This window comes from Lichenostomus cassidix, chromosome 22 (genome assembly GCF_008360975.1).
Source record: "Lichenostomus cassidix isolate B80296 chromosome 22, HeHo_3.0, whole genome shotgun sequence".
Classification (NCBI taxonomy): Eukaryota; Metazoa; Chordata; class Aves; order Passeriformes; family Meliphagidae; genus Lichenostomus; species Lichenostomus cassidix.
Window position 1 is genome coordinate 3,835,065 of NC_139502.1, and position 18,605 is coordinate 3,853,669.

The 18,605-nt window shown below is 46.3% G+C and overlaps 1 protein-coding gene across 1 annotated transcript; it reads left to right on the forward strand.

The window, feature by feature from the left end:
- The first annotated feature begins 234 nt into the window (after nt 1–234).
- On the forward strand, nt 235–18,294 carry LOC146428076 (PH and SEC7 domain-containing protein 4-like). Its single transcript, XM_085080483.1, has 11 exons — nt 235–332; nt 2,512–2,592; nt 3,800–3,912; nt 4,379–4,437; nt 5,637–5,726; nt 7,682–7,725; nt 9,529–9,689; nt 12,693–12,909; nt 14,486–14,630; nt 15,864–15,998; nt 17,302–18,294. Exons 1-11 carry the CDS (start codon nt 235–237, stop codon nt 17,572–17,574), a joined length of 1,416 nt encoding a protein of 471 aa, XP_084936609.1. The 3' UTR covers nt 17,575–18,294.
- Nucleotides 18,295–18,605: the final 311 nt, after the last annotated feature.

Sequence of the window (18,605 nt, forward strand, 5' to 3'; positions counted from 1 at the left end):
TTTCCCCTCTAAATCCCATTTTTCCCCAAACCCCATTTCCCCCAAAATCCCATTTTCCCCTCTAAATCACATTTCCCCCCAAAAAATCCTATTTTTTCCTCCCAAAATCCCATTTTCCCCCCAAAATCCCCATTTTTTCCCCCTAAATCCCCTTTTTTTCCGCAAAAAACCCCATTCCCCCCCCACAAAATCCCATTTTTCCCCCAAAACCCCATGTTTTTATCCCAAAACCCCATGTTTTCCCCCAGGGAGGATCCCCGAGCTTTGGCCTCTCGCCTGTTCCGCCTGCAGGGAGTCAGGAAATCCCAAGTGGCTTCGTTCCTGCGGAAAAAGTGAGCGTTGGGGGAAAAATGGGATTGGGGGAAAATTGGGGATTTGGGGTGGAAAAAAATGGGATGTTTTGGGGGGAAAATGGGATTTAGAGGGAAAAGATGGGGATTTGGGGCAGAAAAAATGGGATTTTGGGGGAAAAAAGGGACTTTGGGGCAGAAAAATGGGATTTTTGGGGGAATAAAAATGGGGATCTGGGGAAAAATGGGATTTCAGGGAGGAAAAAATGGGGATTTTTTGGGGGAAAATGGTGGTTTTGGGGGAAAAATGGGATTTTTGGGAGGAAAAATGGGGATTTTTGGGAAAGAAATGGGATTTTGGGGGAAAAAAAAAAAAAAAAGGGATTTTTGGGGAAAATGGGCATTTGGGGCAGGAAAAATGGGATTATGGGAGGAAAAAACGGGATTTTGGGGAAAAATAGGATTTTTTGGGGGGAAAATGTTATTTTTTGGGGGGAAAATGTGGATTAAGGGGAAAAATGGGATTTGGGGGAAAATGAGATTTTGGGGAAAGAGGAGTTTTTGTGAAAAAATGGGATTTTTGGGGGAAAATCAGGTTTTTGGGTAGAAAAGTGAGGATTTTGGGGAAAAATACTGAGGATTTTGGGGGGACAGGATGATTTTGAGAAAAAAAAACTGGATTTTGGGGGAAAAAAATGGGTTTTTTGGGGGAAAAATGGGATTTTGGGGAAAATGGGATTTTTTAGGAGGAAAAATGGGATTTTTTGGGGGTAAAAATGGGATTTTGGGGAGAAAAATGGGATTTTCAGGGGAAAAATGTGGGTCTTTGAGGAGCAAATGGGGATTTGGGGCAAAAAAGGGGATTATTTGGGGAAAAATGGGGATTTGGGAAAAAATGGAATTTTGGGGAAAAAATGGGGATTTTGGGAGGAAAAAAATGGGATTTAGAGGGGAAAAAATGGGATTTTTTTTGGGGAAAAATGGGGATTTGGGGAAAAATTGGATTTTAGGAAAAAATTGGATTTTGGGGGAAAATGGGATTTTGGGGAGAAATGGGGAATTATTGGGGAAAAAATAGGATTTTTTGGGGAGAAAAATGGGGATTTGGGGAAAAATAGGATTTGTGGGAAAATGGGATTTTGGGGAAAAGTAAATTTGTGGAAGAAATGGGGATTTTTGGGAAAAATGAAGGTTTTGGGGAAAAATGAAATAGGATTTTGGGGAATAAAAATATGATTTTTGGGGAAAAAATGGGATTATTTTGGGGGGAAATGGGGATTTGGGGTGGAAAAAATCTGATTTTTTGGGTGAAAAATGAGGATTTTTGGGGTGACAATGAGGATTTTTTTTTTGAGAATTGAGAATTTTTAAATTTTTTTTTAATTTTTGAAAAAGGAGGATTTTTGGGGAAAATGAGGATTTTTTGGGGGGGAAATGAGGATATTTTGGGAATTGAAGATTATTTTGGAGGGAATTGAAGATTTGGGGCAGAAAAATTAGGATTTTTGGGGGAAAATTCGGGTTTTTTTGAGGAGGAAGAAGTATTTTATTCGGGAATTGTGAATTTTTTGGGGGATTTTTGTTGGGATTTTCTCCATTTTTGGGGTTTTTTTTGTGTCATTAGTTTTTTTCGAGCAGAATCCCCTTTTTTGGGGTTTTTCTCGTCATATTTTTTTAAGTTTTTTTTTCATTTTTTAGGGTTTTTTGGGGTGGGATTCCATTTTGGGCTGGGTTTGAAGCATTTTGGGGATTTTTGTTGGGGTTTTCTGGATTTTAGGGGTTTTTTGTGTTGTTAGTTTTTTTTGGAGAAAAATCCCCTTTTTTGGTTTTTTTGTCATATTTTTAAAAGTTTTTTTTCATTTTTTAGGGTTTTTTCGGGTCAGGATCCCATTTTTTCTGGTTTTGGGGTATTTTTTGGGATATTTTTTGGGGTTTTACCTTCAGTGGGAATTGTGAATTTTTTGGGGGAATTGAGGATTTTTGGGAGAAAATGAGATTTTTTGGGGGAAATTCAGATTTTTTTTTTTGAGGGGAAACAACTATTTCGTTCGGGAATTGCTGATCTTTTTTGGGATTTGCAGATTTGGGGTGGGGATTTGGGGTTTGGGATTTGGGTGGGAATTTGGGATTTGGGTGAGAATTTGGGGTTTGGGTGGGAATTTGGGGTTTGGGGTCTCTGGCTGAGGAATTCTCCCCAAATTCCCGTTGTTCTCCTCCCCAGTAACGAGTTCAGCTCGCGAGTGGCTCAGGAGTACCTGCAGCTCTTCCAGTTCCGCGGCATGAGCCTGGAGCAGGCGCTCAGGTGGGACTGGGGATTTGGGATTTGGGGGATTTTTTGGGATATTTTTTTGGGGATTTTGGAGGATTTGGGGAGGATTTGGGGGATTTATGCGATTTTGGGATATTTTTGGGGTGGGGATTTTGGGGATTTTGGGGGATTTATAGGATTTTGGGATTTGGGGGTTATGGGAATTTGGGGAATTTTGGGGGATTTTGGGATTTTGGGAGGATTTTGGGGAATTTGGAGGATTTGGGAGGAATTTTGGGGGAAATTTGGGATTTTAGGGAGGATTTGGGAGGATTTGGGGATTTGAGGGAATTTTGGGGAAATTTTGGGGAGGATTTTGAAGTTTTGAGGTTTAGGATTTTGGGGATTTGGGATTTATGGGATTTGGGGAGTTTTGGGGAATTTGGGGATTTTAGGGATTTTTGGGAGACTTTTGGGGATTTAGAGGATTTGGGGGGTTTGGGATTTTTGGGAAATTTTTGGGAATTTTGGGGATTTGGGGATTTGGGGGATTTGGGGATTTATGGGATTTTTGGGAAATTTTTTTTGGGAATTTGGGATTTTGGGGGATTTATGGGATTTTGGGGGATTTTGGGATTTTTGGGGACATTTTGGGGATTTGGGGAGGATTTGGGGGATTTGGGGGGGATTTCTGGGGATCTTGGGAAGGATTTGGGGGATTTTGGGAACTTGGGGGGATTTGGAGGAGGGGATTTGTGGGATTTTGGGAAATTTTGGGAATTTTGGGGATTTTTGGGGAGTATTTGGGGGGTTGGGGATTATGGGATTTGGGGGAATTTGGGGAGGATTTTGGGGATTTGGGGTGATTTATGAGATTTTTGGGAATTTGGAGGATTTCAGGGAGGGATTTTGGGGAGAATTTGGAGGGATTTTTAGGGGGATATATGGGATTTTTGGGATTTTTTTGGAATTTTTGGGAGGATTTTGGGAATTTTGGGGAGGATCTGGGGGGATTTGGGGTGATTTATGGGAATTTGGGGGAGGATTTTGGGGGGATTGATGGGAATTTGGGGGAATTCTGGAAGATTTTGGGGAGGATTTCTGGGAATGTGGGGAGTTTGGGGGATTTGAGGGGATTTTGTGGGGATTTATAAGATTTTAGTGGGATTTTAGTGGGATTTTGGGGGATTTTAGTGGGATTTGGTGGGATTTGGCCCTGCTGACCCTTTTGGGGTGGTTTTGGGGTGTTTTTGGGGTTCAGGCAGTTCCTGCAGGCGCTGGTGCTCTCGGGGGAAACTCAGGAGCGAGAGAGAGTTTTGGGACATTTCTCCAGGAGGTTCCACTGCTGCAACCCCACAGCCTTCCCTTCGGCTGGTGAGACCCTAAAACTGACCCTAAATCCCTAAAGTGACCCTAAAACTGACCCTAAAACTGACCCTGAACCCCGAAACTGACCCCAGACTGATCCTGACCCCCAAACCAAACCCCACAGCCTCCCTTCTGCTGGTGAGACCCTAAAGTGACCCTAAACCCCAAAACTGACCCTGAACCCCAAACTGACCCTAAACTGACCCTAAAACTGACCCTGAACCCAAAACTGACCCCAAACTGACCCCAGACTGACCCTAAACTGACCCTAAACCCCAAAACTGACCCCAGACTGACCCTAAACCCCAAATCCACCCCAAATCGCCTTTGCCTCCTCCCCACAAATCCCCTAATCCCCCAAACCCCAAATCCTCCCCACAAATCCCCTAAATCCCCAAATCCCCAAATCCTCCCCAAACCCCAAATCCTCCCCACAAACCCCACCAATCCCCTAAATCCCCAAACCCCACAGACTCAGTTCACACTCTCACCTGTGCTCTGATGCTGCTCAACACCGACCTGCACGGCCAGGTGAGGGGGGGAAATACCCTAAAAATACCCCAAAATCCACCCTGAAACAGCCCAAAATTACCCCAAAACTACACCCTAAAATACCCTAAAAATACCCCAAATGGGGTGAATTTTGGGGGATTTGGGGTGAGTTTGGGGTATTTTTGGGGTATTTTGGTGGATTTTGGGGTATTTTGGGCTCTTTTGGGGTGGATTTTCAGGTGAACTTTGGGCGATATTTTGGGTGGAATTTAGGGTAATTTGGGGGTGTCTTTGGGGTGGATTTTGGGCTATTTTGGGGTGAATTTTAGAGTAACTTTTGGGGTGGTTTTGGGATGATTTTGGGATGTTCTTTGGGGTGATCTCGGGGTGGATTTTGGCATATTTTTGGGGTGTTTTTACAATTTTTTGGGGTGTTTTTGGGGTGATTTTGGGGTGTCTGAGGAGTTCTCAGAGGTGGTTTTTGGGGTGGTTTTGGGGAGTTTTTTAGGGTGGATTTGGAGCGATTTGGGGTGATTTTGGGATGGATTTGTGGGGTTTTTGGGGTGGTTTTGGGTGATTTTGCGGTATTTTTGTGGTATTTTCAGGGTTTTCTCAGGGTGATTTTGGGATGGATTTGGGGTGTTTTTGGGGTGGTTTTGGGTGATTTTGGGGTATTTTTTGGGATGTTTTCAGGATGTTTTCAGGATGATTTCAGGGTGATTTTGGGATGGATTTGGGGTGGTTTTGGGATGATTTTGGAATGTTCATTGGGGTGTTTTGAGTGTGGTTTTGGGGTGATTTTGGGATGTTTCCATGGTGGTTTTGGGGTGATTTTGGGATGAATTTGTGGTATTTTTTGGGATTTTTTTGGGGTGGTTTTGGGGTTTTTTGGGATGTTTTGGGGATGTTCTTTGGGGTGATCTTGGGGTGGATTTTGGGATGGTTTTAAGGCAATTTTTGGGATGTTTTTGGGGTGGTTTTGGGGTGATTTTGGGGCAGTTTCAGGTTGATTTTGGGATTTTTTTGGGGTGATCTCGGGGTGGATTTTGGGATGGTTTTGGGGTAATTTCAGGGTGTTTTCATGGTGGTTTTGGGCTGATTTTGGGATGGATTTGGGGTAATTTTGGGGTGGTTTTGGGATGTTCTTAGGGGTGATCTCGGGGTGGATTTTGGGGTGGATTTTGGGGTGTTTTTGGGTGATTTTGGGGTATTTTTTGGGGTGATTTCCCCATCCCCAGCGGCTGGGCAGAGCCATGAGCAGCTCAGAGTTTGTGACCAACCTGAGTGGGATGATGGATGGAAGAGATTTCCCTCGAGAGCAGCTGAAGGTAAAACCCCAAAAAATATCCCAAAAAATGCCCCAAAACCGGAAAAAATGGGATCCTGACCCGAAAAAACCCTAAAATGGGAAAAAACCAGGATAAAATATGAAAAAACCCAATGAAAATATACAAAAAACCCAAAAAACTCAAAAAAAGGGATTTCAGCCCAAAAAAAACCCCAAAAAATACCCCAAAACCAGAAAAAAATGGGATCCCGACCTGAAAAAACCCTAAAACAGGAAAAAAAAACAGGAAAAAAGGAAAAAAAACCAAAGTAAACCCACAAAAAACGGAAAAGAAACCCAAAAATACCCAAAAAAATGGGGAAAAAAGGGGAAAAAATCCAGAAAAGAACCAATGAAAAACCACAAAAAAACCCCCAAAAAATGGATCCTGCCCCACAAAAAACCCTGAAAACAAGGAAAGCCCCAAAAAAATCTGAATAAAACCATCAAAAGCCCCTAAAAAACCTAAAAAACCTGGAATTCCACCCCAAAAAAACCCCAACCCAAAAAAAATGGGACCCTGCTCTAGAAAAACCCTAAAACAGGAAAAAACACACCCAAAAATCTGAAAAAAAAACCTAAAAATACCCAAAACACAAGACAAAAACCAAAAAAACCCAAAGGTGATTCCGACCCCAAAAAGATCCTAAAAACAGGAAAAAAATCTGGAAAAATCCGGAAAAAAACCCAAAAAAACCCCTAAAACTGGGGGAAAACCCTTTAAAAAATAAGATAAAAAACCCCAAAAAAGGGGATTTTCCAAAAAAAAACCCCAACAACACGAGAAAAACCCCAAAAAATCCCCAAAACACCAACATAAATTCCCAAAATGCTTCAAACCCCAAAAAATGGAATCCCACCCCAAAAAACCAAAAAAAAAAAGAAATAAAAATCCTAAAAAACCCCAAAAATAAAACCTAACGACACCAAAAAAACACCAAAAAATCCTGAAAATCCCCCCAAAATGGGATCCCGCCCCAAAAAACCCTAAAAAATGAAAAAAAAGACCTAAAAAAAAACCAAAAAAGGGGATTCTGCCCACCCAATACCTAACAACACGAAAAAACCCAAAAAATCCCAAAAATCCCCAACAAAAGTCCCCAAAACGCTTCAAAAATCCCCCCAAAAATGGAATCCCACCCCGAAAACCCCTAAAAAAATGAAAAAGAAAACCTAAAAAAACCCAAAAAAGGGGATTGTGCCAAAAAAAACCCCTAACATGGAAAAAACCCCAAAAAAATCCCGAAAACCCCCCAAAAAATCCCAAAACACTTCAAAACTCCCCCAAAGATGGAATCCCGCCCCAAAAAACCCTAAAAGCAGGAAAAAAACCTTTAAAAAATACGACAAAAAACCCAAAAAAGAGGATTTTCCCAAAAAAACCTAATGATGCAAAAAACCCCAAAAAATCCCGAAAACCCCAACAAAACCCCCCCAAAAATGGAATCCCGTCCCAAAAAACCCTAAAAAAATGAAAAAGAAAACCTAAAAAAAACCCAAAAAAGGGGATTCTGCCCCAAAAAAACCCTAAAAAAAATGTTAAAAACCCTTAAAAAACCCCAAAGTGGGGATTCTGCCCCCAAAAAAGCTAACGACACGAAAAAAACCCCAAAAATCCCGAAAACCCCAACAGAAATCCCCAAAACGCTTCAACCCCCCCTAAAAATGGGATCCCATCCCAAAAACCCTGAAAAAAAGAAAAAAACCCTAAAAAAATCCCAAAAAAGGGGATTCTGCCCCCAAAAAAGCTAACGACACGAAAAAAAACCCCAAAAATCCCAAAAGCCCCAACAGAAATCCCCAAAACGCTTCAAAACCTCCCAAAAACGGAATCCCGTCCCAAAAAACCCTAAAAAAATGAGAAAAAATAAGAAAAAACCTAAAAAAACAACCAAAAAAAACCCTAAAAAAAAAAGAAAAACCCTAAAAAACCCTAAAAACCCCAAATCCCCACAGGCTCTCTACGGATCGATCCGCAGCCGGAAACTGGAGTGGGCAACGTGAGTTTGGGGTTTGGGATTTTGGGGGATTTTGGGGGGGATGCTGTGGGATTTTTTTGGGATTTGAGGGGATTTATGGGTGATTTGTGGGATTTTTTGGGATTCTGTTGGGATTTTTGGCAGTTTTAGTGGGATTTTGTTGGGATTTTGTTGGGATTTTATTGGGATTGGGAGGATTTTGCAGGGATTTGTGGGATTTGTGGCAAATTTTGTTGGGATTTTATGGGATTTTTTGGGCTTTTGTTGATTTTTGTTCTGATTTTTGGGGATTTTGTTGGGATTTGTGCTGATTTTTTGGGACTTTAGTGGGATTTGTGGGATTTTTGGGGATTTGTGGGATTTTTGGGGATTTTAATGGGATTTGTGAAGATATGTGGCAAATTTTTGGCTTTTGTTGGGATTTCATTGGGATTAATGGGATTTTTTGGGATTTTGTTGGGATTTTATTGGGATTTGTGGGATTTTTTGGGATTTGTGCTGATTTTTTTTTATTTTATTGGGATTAATGGGGATTTGTGGGGATTTTGTTGGTTTTTATTGGGATTTGTGCTGATTTTTTGGGACTTCAGTGGGATTTGTGGGATTTTGGGGGATTTTAATGGGATTTGTGGAGATCTGTGGCAAATTTTTGGCTTTTGTTGGGATTTGTGCTGATTTTTTGGGACTTTAGTGGGATTCATGCTGAATTTTGGGGATTTTCTTGATTTTCATGCTGATTTTTGGGATTTCCTGCTGATTTTGTTGGGATTTTTATGTGATCATGTTGGAATTCTGTGGGATTTTTTTTTTATTTTGTTGCGATTTTGTGCTGATTTTTTTTGTTGTTGTTGGGATTCCTGCTGGTTTTGTGGGATTTTGTTGGGATTTGTGCTGATTTTTGGGGATTTTGTTGATTTTCATGCTGCTTTGGGGATTTCATGTTGATTTTTTAAAAATTTTGTTGGGATTTGTGGCACTTTTAATGGGATTTCGTTGGGTTGTTTTGTGATTTTGTTGGGATTCTTGCTGGTTTTATGGGATTTTGTGCTGATTTTGTTGGGATTTTATTGGGATTTGCACTGAATTTTGGGATTTTGTTGATTTTTGTGATGATTTTTGGGATTTCAAGCTGATTTTGTTGGGATTTGTGCTGTTTTTGTGGCATTTTGTTGATTTTCATGCTGTGTTTTTGGGATTTTGATGTGATCTTGTTGGAATTTTGTGGGATTTTTTGGGGATTTTGTTGCAATTTGGTGCTGATTTTTGGAATTTTGTGCTGATTTTGTTGGGATTTTATTGGGATTCATGCTGATTTTTTGGGATTTTGTTGATTTTTGTGCTGATTTTTGGGATTTCATTCTGATTTTGTTGGGATTTGTGCTGATTTTTTTGGATTTTATGCTGATTTTTCGGGATTTTGTGCTGGTTTTGTGGGATTTTGTTGATTTTCGTGCTGATTTTTGGGATTCAAGCTGATTTTTTGGGATTTTGTGCTGATTTTTTTTATTTTTTGGGATTTGTGCTGATTTTTGGGACTTTGATGTGATTTTGTTGGAATTTCATGGGATTTTTTTTAGGATTTTGTTGCGATTTTGTGCTGATTTTTTTTTTTTATTTTGTTGGGATCCGTGCTGGTTTTGTGGGATTTTGTTGGGATCTGTGCTGATTTTTGGGGATTCTGTTGATTTTCATGCTGATCTTTTGGGACCTCATGCTGATTTTTCAGGATTTTGTGTTGATTTTTTGGGATTTTGTTGGGATTTGTTCTGATTTTTGGGCTTCATGCTGGTTTTTTTATATTTCACATGACCCCAAACCCCTCAGGGACGACGAGGATGATGAAATCCCCCAGGAAAACCCCAAAGGAGGATCCCAAACCCCCCAAACCCCCCAAATCCCCCCGGAGCTGTGCAGCTCTGCAGCTTTCCCAACCCACCGGGGAACCCTGAGCAGGAAACTGCTGGCTGAGGCTGATGGCAAAAAGGGTGAGTTTGGGAAAATTTGGGGGATTTTGGGGAATTTGGGGTGAATTTGGGGAGTTTGGGATGGGATTTGGGGTGGTTTGGGGAAGATTTGGGGGATTTGGGGTGAATTTGGGGAGGAATTTTGGGGAGTTTGGGGTGGGTTTGAGGGGATTGGGGGTATTTGGGAGGTATTGGGGTGGGATTAGTTTGATTTGAGGAGGATTTAGGGGATTTTGGGGAATTTTCGAGGAATTTTGGGGTTGGGGTGAATTTGGGAGGAATTTTGGGGAGTTTGGGGTGGTATTTGGGGGATTTTGGAAAAATTTTGTGGGATTTTGGGGAATTTGGGGATTTGGGGTGGGAAGAAATTTTGGGGATTTAGGGGTGAGTTTGAGGGATTTGGGGTAAACTTCAAGAGATTTGGGGAGCAATTTTGGGGAGTTTGGGATGGGATTTTGGGGAATTTGGGGGATTTGGGGCAGGAAGGAAATTTGGGGGCATTTGGGGTGAGTTTGGGGATTGGGGTGGGATTAGGGTGACATTGGGGTGGGATTGGGGGGGATTTGGGGGAAATTTGGGGGAATTTGGAGGATTTGGGAAGTTTGGGGTGAGTTTGGGGGTATTTGGGGTAAATTCAGGGGATTTGGAGGGAATTTCGTGGAGTTTGGGATGGGATTTCGGGGAATTTGGGGGATTTTGGGAAATTTGGAGTAGTTAGGGGAAAACTTGGGAGATTTGGGGTGAATTTCAGGGGGTTTGGGGTGGGATTTGGGGTGCTTTGGGGAAGATTTAGGGGATTTGGGGAGGAATTTTGGGGAGTTTGGGGTGGGATTTGGGGAAATTTGGGGAATTTGGGGGGATCTGGGGTGGGATTTGGGGTGGGAAGGGGAAATTTCAGGCAGTTTGGGGTGAGTTTGGGGGATTTGGGGTAAATTTCGAGGAATTTGGGGTGGGATTGGTGGATTTGGGGGATTTGGAATAGGATTGAATGGATTTGAGGAGGATTTAGGGGATTTGTGGTGATTTTGGGGAAATTTGGTAAAATTTGTGGAGATTTTGCAGGAATTTTTTGGGGACAATTTTTTGCTAACTCAGCCCTACATGAGATCCCCCTTTCTAACTCACATTTTCCCTATTTTTGGGGGTTTTCCCCCATTTTTGGGGTTTTTTCCCCCATTTTCCAGCTCTGTGGGGCCTGCAAGGCTGGAAGCATTTCCAGGCCTCATTTGGGGTCTGAGGGGACAGATTTGGGGCAAACATGAGGAGATTTTGGGAGAATTTTGGGACAAATCTGTGCCAAATCATTCCTATACGTAATCCCCCTTTCTAACTCCCATTTTTGGAGTTTTTCCCCATTTTTTTCCCAATTTTCCCCCATTTCCCCCCACTTCCAGCTCCAGTGTTTCCATGCCTCATTTGGGGTCCAGTGGGGCAGATTTGGGGCAAACACGAGGAGATTTTGGGAGGAATTTGTGGGGAAATTTGAGGATATTTTGAGGGGAATTTGAGGGCATTTTGAGGGAATTTGGGGGCAGATTTGTGTGGAATTTTGGGGATATTTTGGGGTGGATTCTTGTGGTGATTTGGGAGTACTTGGGGTGATTTTGGGGGAATTTGTGAAGATTTTGTAGGGATTTTGGGACAAATTACTTCCAATTCACTCCTACATAGACTCTCCCTCTCTAACTCCCATTTTTCCCCCATTTTTCCCCCATTTTTTCCCCATTTTTTCCCCATTTTTCCCCATTCTCAGTTCCGTGGGGCAGATTTGGGACAGACATGAGGAGATGTGGAGGGAATTTTGGGATCTATTTTTGCTGACTCAGGGATAAATTTTGCTACATGGAATCTCCCTCTAACTCCCATTTTTTTGGTTTTTTCCCCATTTTTCCCATTTTCCCCATTTTTCCCCAGCTCTGTGGGGCTGGCGGGGCTGGAAGCATTTCCAGGCCTCATTTGGGGTCTGAGGGGACAGATTTGGGACAAACATGAGGAGAGTTTGAGGGAATTTTGGGACAAATCTGTGTCAATTGACTCCTACATGGAATCTCCCTATCTAACTCACATTTTTTGGGTTTTTTCCCCATTTTCCCCATTCCCAGCTCCATGGGGCCAGCGGGGCTGGAAGCATTTCCAGGCCTCATTTGGGGTCCAGTGGGGCAGATTTGGGGCAGATGTGAGGAGATTTTGGGAGGAATTTGTGGGGAATTTTGGGAATATTTTGAGGGGAATTTGGGGGCAGATTTGTGGGGGATTTTGGGGCCATTTTGGGGTGGATTCTTGTGGTGATTTGGGAGTACTTGGGGTGATTTTGCAGTGATTTTGGGGGGATTTGTGGAGATTTTGCTGGGATTTTGTGACAAACCTGTGCCAATTCACTCCTACATGGAATCTCCCTCTCTAACTCCCTATTTTGTTTTTTTTTTTTTCCCCAATTTTTCCCATTTTTCCTCAGCCCTGTGGGGCCAGCAGGGCTGGAAGTGTTTCCAGGCCTCACTGTGGGGTCTGAGGGGACAGATTTTGGGGCAAACGTGAGGAGATTTTGAGGGAATTTTGGGAGGAAATCTGTGCCAATTTAGTCCTACATGGAATCTCCATCTCTAACTCCCTTTTTTTTATGGGTTTTTTTCCCCATTTTCCCCCTTTTTTCCCATTTCCCTCACCTCTGTGGGGCTGACAGGGCTGGCAGCATTTCCAGATCTCATTTGCGGTCCAGTGGGGCAGATTTGGGGTGATTTGGGGCAAACGTGAGGAGATTTTGGGGGAATTTTGGGAGGAATTTGGGGATATTTTGAGGGGAATTTGGGGGCAGATCTGTGGGGAATTTTGGGATATTTTGTGGGGGATTCTTGTGGTGAATTTGGGAGTATTTGTGGCAATTTTTTGGTGATTTCGGGGGAATTTGTGGCTATTCTGCAAGGATTTTGAGATCTATATTTTTGCTAACTCAGCACTATGTGGAATTCCCCCTTTCTAACTCACTTTTTGGGATTTTTTCCCCCATTTTCCCCCATTTTTCCCCAGCTCCGTGGGGCCGGCGGGGCTGGAAGCGTTTCCAGGTCTCTCTCCAAGGTCCCTTCCTGCTCTTCCTGCGGGGTTCCCAGCCCGACTTGGGGTCCCACGAGGAACCCCCTGTGGGGTTACCCCACGCCCTGGCCCAGGCTGACCCCAAATACACCAAACGGCCCAACGTCTTCCGGCTGCAGACGGCGGACAGGAGGATGTTCCTGTGCCAGGCCACGTGAGGAACCCTAAATACCCTAAAAACCACAAAAATCCTACAGGAAACCACAAAAATCCTACCAAAAAAACCCAAAATCCTACCAAAAACCCACAAAAATGGGGGTATTTGGCAGGGACAGGAGGATGTTCCTGTGCCAGGCCACGTGAGAAACTCTAAAACACTTAAAAACACTAAAAAACCCTGAAAATCCTAAAAAAACCCTAGAAATTTTACAAGAAATCCCAAAAATCCTACTAAAAACCCTAAAAAATCCCAAAAACACAGCCTGGGGGTGTTGAGAGGCACAGGAGGATGTACCTATGCCAGGCCACATGAGAAACCCTAAAAATCCCAAAATCCTACAAGAAAACCCAAAAATCCTACAAGAAACCACAAAAATCCTACCAAAAAGACTGAAAATCCTACAAAAAACCCACAAAAATTGGGGTATTTGGGAGGGACAGGAGGATGTTCCTGTGCCAGGCCATGGAACATTTTTAAAACACCCTAAATCCTAAAGAAATCCAAAAAACCCCCAAAAATCCTACCAAAAAACCCCTAGAAAAACCCCAAAAGCACAGTCTGGGGAAGTTTGGGAGGGACAGGAGGCTGTTCCTGTGCCAGGCCACGTGAGAAACCCTAAAAACACCTTAAAAATCCCAAAACCCCCTGAAAATCCTAAAACAAAAATCCAGAAATCCTACCAAAAAACCCCACAAAAATGGTGGTTTTGGGGTTGAGTTTGGGGCTGGATTTGGGGTGGTTTGGGGATTTGGGATGAGTTTTGGGGCTGGATTTGGGATTTTGGGGTGGTTTGGGGATTTGGGATGATTTTGGGGGCTGGATTTGGGGTTTTGGGGTTGGGGTTGAGGTTGGGGTTGGATTTGGGGCTTTGGGGTTTTGGGGTTGGTTTGGGGCTGGATTTCAGGTTTTTGGGTTTTGGGGTGGTTCTCTGCTTTGGGGCAGATTTGGGGTTGGATTTGGGGCACATTTCGGGTTTTGGGCTTGGATTTGTGGCGGTTTGTGGTTAGATTTGGGGTTTTCTGGTTTTTGGGTTTTCTGGGATTTGGGGTTTTGGGGTTTTGGGGTCTTTTTGGTTTTGGGGCGCTTCTCTGGTTTGGGGGCAGATTTGGGGTTTGGGGTTGGTTTGGGGTTGGATTTGGGGTTTTCTGGGATTTGGGGTGGTTTGGGGCTGCATTTGGGGTTTGGGGATTTAGGGTGGTTCTCTGGTTTGGGGCAGATTTGGGGTTGGATTTGGGGCAGTTTGTGGTTAGATTTGGGAATTTGGGGATTTGGGGTTGGGTTTGGGGTCAGATTTGGGGTTTTGGGGATTTGGGGTTTTTGGGATTTGGGGTTGTTTTGGGGCTGCATTTGGGGTTTGGGGATTTGGAATGGTTTGGTTTGGGGCAGATTTGGGGTGGTTTGTGGTCAGATTTGGGGATTTGGGGTTTTGGGGTTTGGGGTTTTGGGGTTTTTGGGCTTTGGGGTGGTTCTCTGCTTTGGGGTCGGTCCCAGGTCGGTCTGTAGGCTATGGGGGCTCGGTGACGTCACGATGATGTCACGATGACATCACTCTGACGTCACTGTGTCCCAGGAGCACGGAGGAGCTGCACTGGTGGGTTTGGGGGATCAACCTGGCAGCAGCTCTGAGCTCATCTCCCCCTCTGCCTGCTGCTGTGGGGTCACAGCGCCGCTGCGTCAGACCCACCCTGCCCTCGGCCCCGAGCCGGGCAACACCAGTGAGTGACCCCAAAAATATCCTAAATGTACCCCAAAATATCCTAAATGTACCCCAAAACCATCCCAAAACCATCCCACCCTGCCCTCAGCCCCCAGCAGGGCAACACCGGTGAGTGACCCTAAAATATCCTAAATGTACCCCAAAATATCCTAAATGTACCCCAAACACATCCCACCCTGCCTGCGGCCCCCAGCCGGGCAACACCGGTGAGTGACCCTAAAATATCCTAAATACATCCTAAATACACCCCAAAACCATCTCAAACACATCCCACCCTGCCCGCGGCCCCGAGCAGAGAGACATCCGTGAGTGACCCCAAAATGTACCCCAAAATATCCTAAATACACCCTAAAACCATCCCACCCTGCCCGCGGCCCCAAGCTGGGAAACCCTGGTGAGTGACCCCAAAAACATCCTAAATACACCCCAAAAACATCCTAAAACCATCCCAAACACATCCCAAAACCATCCCAAACACATCCTAAATGTACCCCAAAACCATCCCAAGCACATCCCACCCTGCCATCGGCCCCGAGCAGGGAGAGCCCCGTGAGTCACCCCAAAAATATCCTAAATGTACCCCAAAAACATCCTAAACACACCCAAAAATATCCCAAAAACATCCCAAAAATATCCTAAAAATATCCTAACCATCGCCCCAAGCTGGGACACCTGGTGAGACCCCAAAAAACCCCGAATATCCCAAAAATATCCCAAATCCCACCCTGCCCTTGATCCCCAGCTGGGACCTCCTGGTGAGACCCCAAAATATCCTAAATGTACCCCAAAAATATCCCCAAAAAATCCCAAAAATATCCCAAAAATACCCCAAAAATATCCCAAAAATATCCCAAAGTGTCCCCAATGTCCCCAGGAGCAGCAGCTGTGTCACCTGCAGCGCTGGCTGCACTCAGTGTCACTCTGTCCCCATGTCCCCAGGAGCAGCAGCTGTGTCACCTGCAGCGCTGGCTGCACTCAGTGTCACTCTGTCCCCATGTCCCCATGTCCCCAGGAGCAGCAGCTGTGTCACCTGCAGCGCTGGCTGCACTCAGTGTCACTCTGTCCCCATGTCCCCATGTCCCCAGGAGCAGCAGCTGTGTCACCTGCAGCGCTGGCTGCACTCAGTGTCACTCTGTCCCCATGTCCCCATGTCCCCAGGAGCAGCAGCTGTGTCACCTGCAGCGCTGGCTGCACTCAGTGTCACTCTGTCCCCATGTCCCCATGTCCCCAGGAGCAGCAGCTGTGTCACCTGCAGCGCTGGCTGCACTCGCTGTCACTGGAGCTCCAGCAGCACCTGCGGCTGCAGCCTGAGGGACGCCGAGATATGGAGCTGCACCGCCAGCAGGGGGAGCTGCTGGGCAGCGAGGTGCGACTGGGGACAGCGGGGACAATGGGGACAGCGGGGACAATGGGGATAATGGGGACATTGGGACAGTGGGGACAATAGGGACAGCGGGGACAATGGGGATAATGGGGACAATGGGGATAATGGGGATAAAGGGGACATTGGGGACAATGGGGACATTGGGGACAATGGGGACATTGGGGATAACAGGGACAATGGGAACATTGGGGGACAGTGGGGAAAATGGGGATGACAGGGATAAAGGGGACATTGGGGACAATGGGGACAATGTGGACATTGGGGACAATGGGGATAATGGGGACAATGTGGATATTTGGGATAAAGGGGACAATGGGGATAAGCAGGCACTGGAGCTGCACCGCCAGCAGGGGGAGCTGCTCGTCAGTGAGGTGGGACTGGGGACAGCGGGGACAATGGGGACACTGGGGACAATGGGGATATTGGGGACAAGGGGGATAACAGGGACAATGGGGACAATGGGGATAATGGGGATATTGGGGACAAGGGGGATAACAGGGACAATGGGGACAATGGGGATAATGGGGATGACAGGGATAAAGGGGACATTGGGGACATTGGGGACAATGGGGACAAGGGAGAGGTCGGGGACAATGGGGACATTGGGACAATGGGGATAATGGGGACAATGGGGATATTGGGACAATGGAGACATTGGGGACAATGGGGACATTGGGACAATGGAGACATTGGGGACAATGAGGACAATGGGGATATTGAGGTATCGATAGCTGGGCACAGGAACTTCCTGCTCCAGGAGGTAGGACAGGGACAGTGGGGACAGAGTGGACAATGGGGACATCATGGGACAGCAGGGACAGAGGGAACAGCAGAGACAAGAGGGACAAGGGGACAGCGGGGACAATGAGGGGACCAGGGGCACTGGGAGAGCAGGGCACTGGGGACACTGGGGACACTGGGATGTCCCTGTGGTGGCTGACCTTCCCCATGGGGCACACGGGGGTGACATGGGGACACTGGGGACATTGCTGTGGCAGTGGCTCTGCCCCGACCTGCACTTGTCCGTGGGATGGGCGCCAGTGTGGGACAGGGAGGGGACATGGGGACACGGGGGACAGAGGGATGGGGGACACTGGGACATGGGGGGACAGACAGGGTGGCACTGGGACACTGGGGGTGACACAGGGGTGCCTCAGCAACATCGGGGGGTGGCACGGGGCTGACAGTGACACCAGGTGCCGCAGTGACCCGGGGGGTGACACAGCAGCACCGGGAGGTGCCCCAGTGACCCCGCGGTGTGACCGTGCTGTCCCCATGTCCCCAGCGCCGGCGCTGCCAGACCTACGTGACAGTGCTGCGCTGGTGGCTGCGGGGGGAGCGCTGGCCCGGCGCTGTCACGGGTGACACCGGTGACCCGGATGACCTCGGTGACACGGGTGACACGGGTGACTGTCCCGCTGTCCCCACGCTGGCCAAGGCGCACTCCAGCCCCTCGCTGGCCGCAGAGCCACCAGCGGGTCACTCGAGCCGCGTGCGACGTCACATCTCGGAGCGCAGGGCCAGCAGGAGGGTTGTCCCCAGGAGACACCTGCTGTGACACCTGCTGTGACACCGGGGGACACCTGAGGGTGACAGCTGGGGACAGCTGGGACAGCCCCGGGTCCCTCCAGCTGCATACGGTGACACATCCCTGAGCGCACGGCTGTCAGGATTGTCCCCAAGTGTCACCAGGACCTGATGTGACACCTGGGGACACCTGGGGGTGACACCTGAGTGTGACACCTGATATGCCACCTGGCGGTGACATCCCGGTCCCCCCGCCACCTCTCCAAGTGTTGACCTGTGCTCAGGATTGTCCCCAAGAGACACCTGGCTGGGACACCTGGGGACACCCCCGGGACCTGCTGTGACCCCAGCCGCGACAGGGACACTCCCAGTGCCACCTCCCCCCGGCGACAGGGACATTCCCGAAGGGCTTTAACCCCTGAAGTGCCACCCCAGTGACAGTGACATCCCAAAGCGACACCCCCAGTGACAAGGACATTCCCGATGTCCCCCCTGTGACAGGGACACCCTAAAGTGCCACCCCAGTGACATTCCCGATGTCCCCTCTCGGTACGAGGCCACCAGGGCCAGGGAAACTCAGGGATAATTCCCAAAAATCCCAAAACCTCATCCCAAAATCCTTCCCCTTCCCAAAACCTCTTCCCAAAAATCCTCTGCTTTTCCAAAAATCTTTTCCCCAAATCCTCCCTTCCCAAAATTCCCAAAATCCTCCCTCCCCCCGCCATTGTGCAATAAAGGACATTCCCGGGAATTTTGGAGATTTGGGAATTTTGGGGATTTGGGAATTTTGGGGATTTGAGAAATTTTGAGATTTGGGAATTGTGGGGATTTGGGAATTCGATGGGGGTTAAAATTCTGGGGGTTTCGGGAATTTTGCTGGTTTGGGAATTTTTGGAGGGGTTTTTTTTGGAATTTTGGGGGCTTTGGAATTTTTGGGGAGGGATTTGAAAATCCTGAGGGTTTTAGGAATTTTGGGGAGGTTGGAGATTTTAGCAGCATTGCAGTTCTGGGGGTTTTGGGGAATTTTGGCAGTTTTGGAATCCTAGGGATTTTGGGATTTTG

Bases quoted from the DNA above. Each gene is read 5' to 3' on its own strand.
- LOC146428076 (XM_085080483.1), top strand. From the start codon at position 235: ATGTTTTCCCCCAGGGAGGATCCCCGAGCTTTGGCCTCTCGCCTGTTC. The intron at 333-2,511 runs GTGAGCGTTGGG...TCTCCTCCCCAG, and splicing joins GCTTCGTTCCTGCGGAAAAA to TAACGAGTTCAGCTCGCGAG. The intron at 2,593-3,799 runs GTGGGACTGGGG...TTTGGGGTTCAG, and splicing joins AGCCTGGAGCAGGCGCTCAG to GCAGTTCCTGCAGGCGCTGG.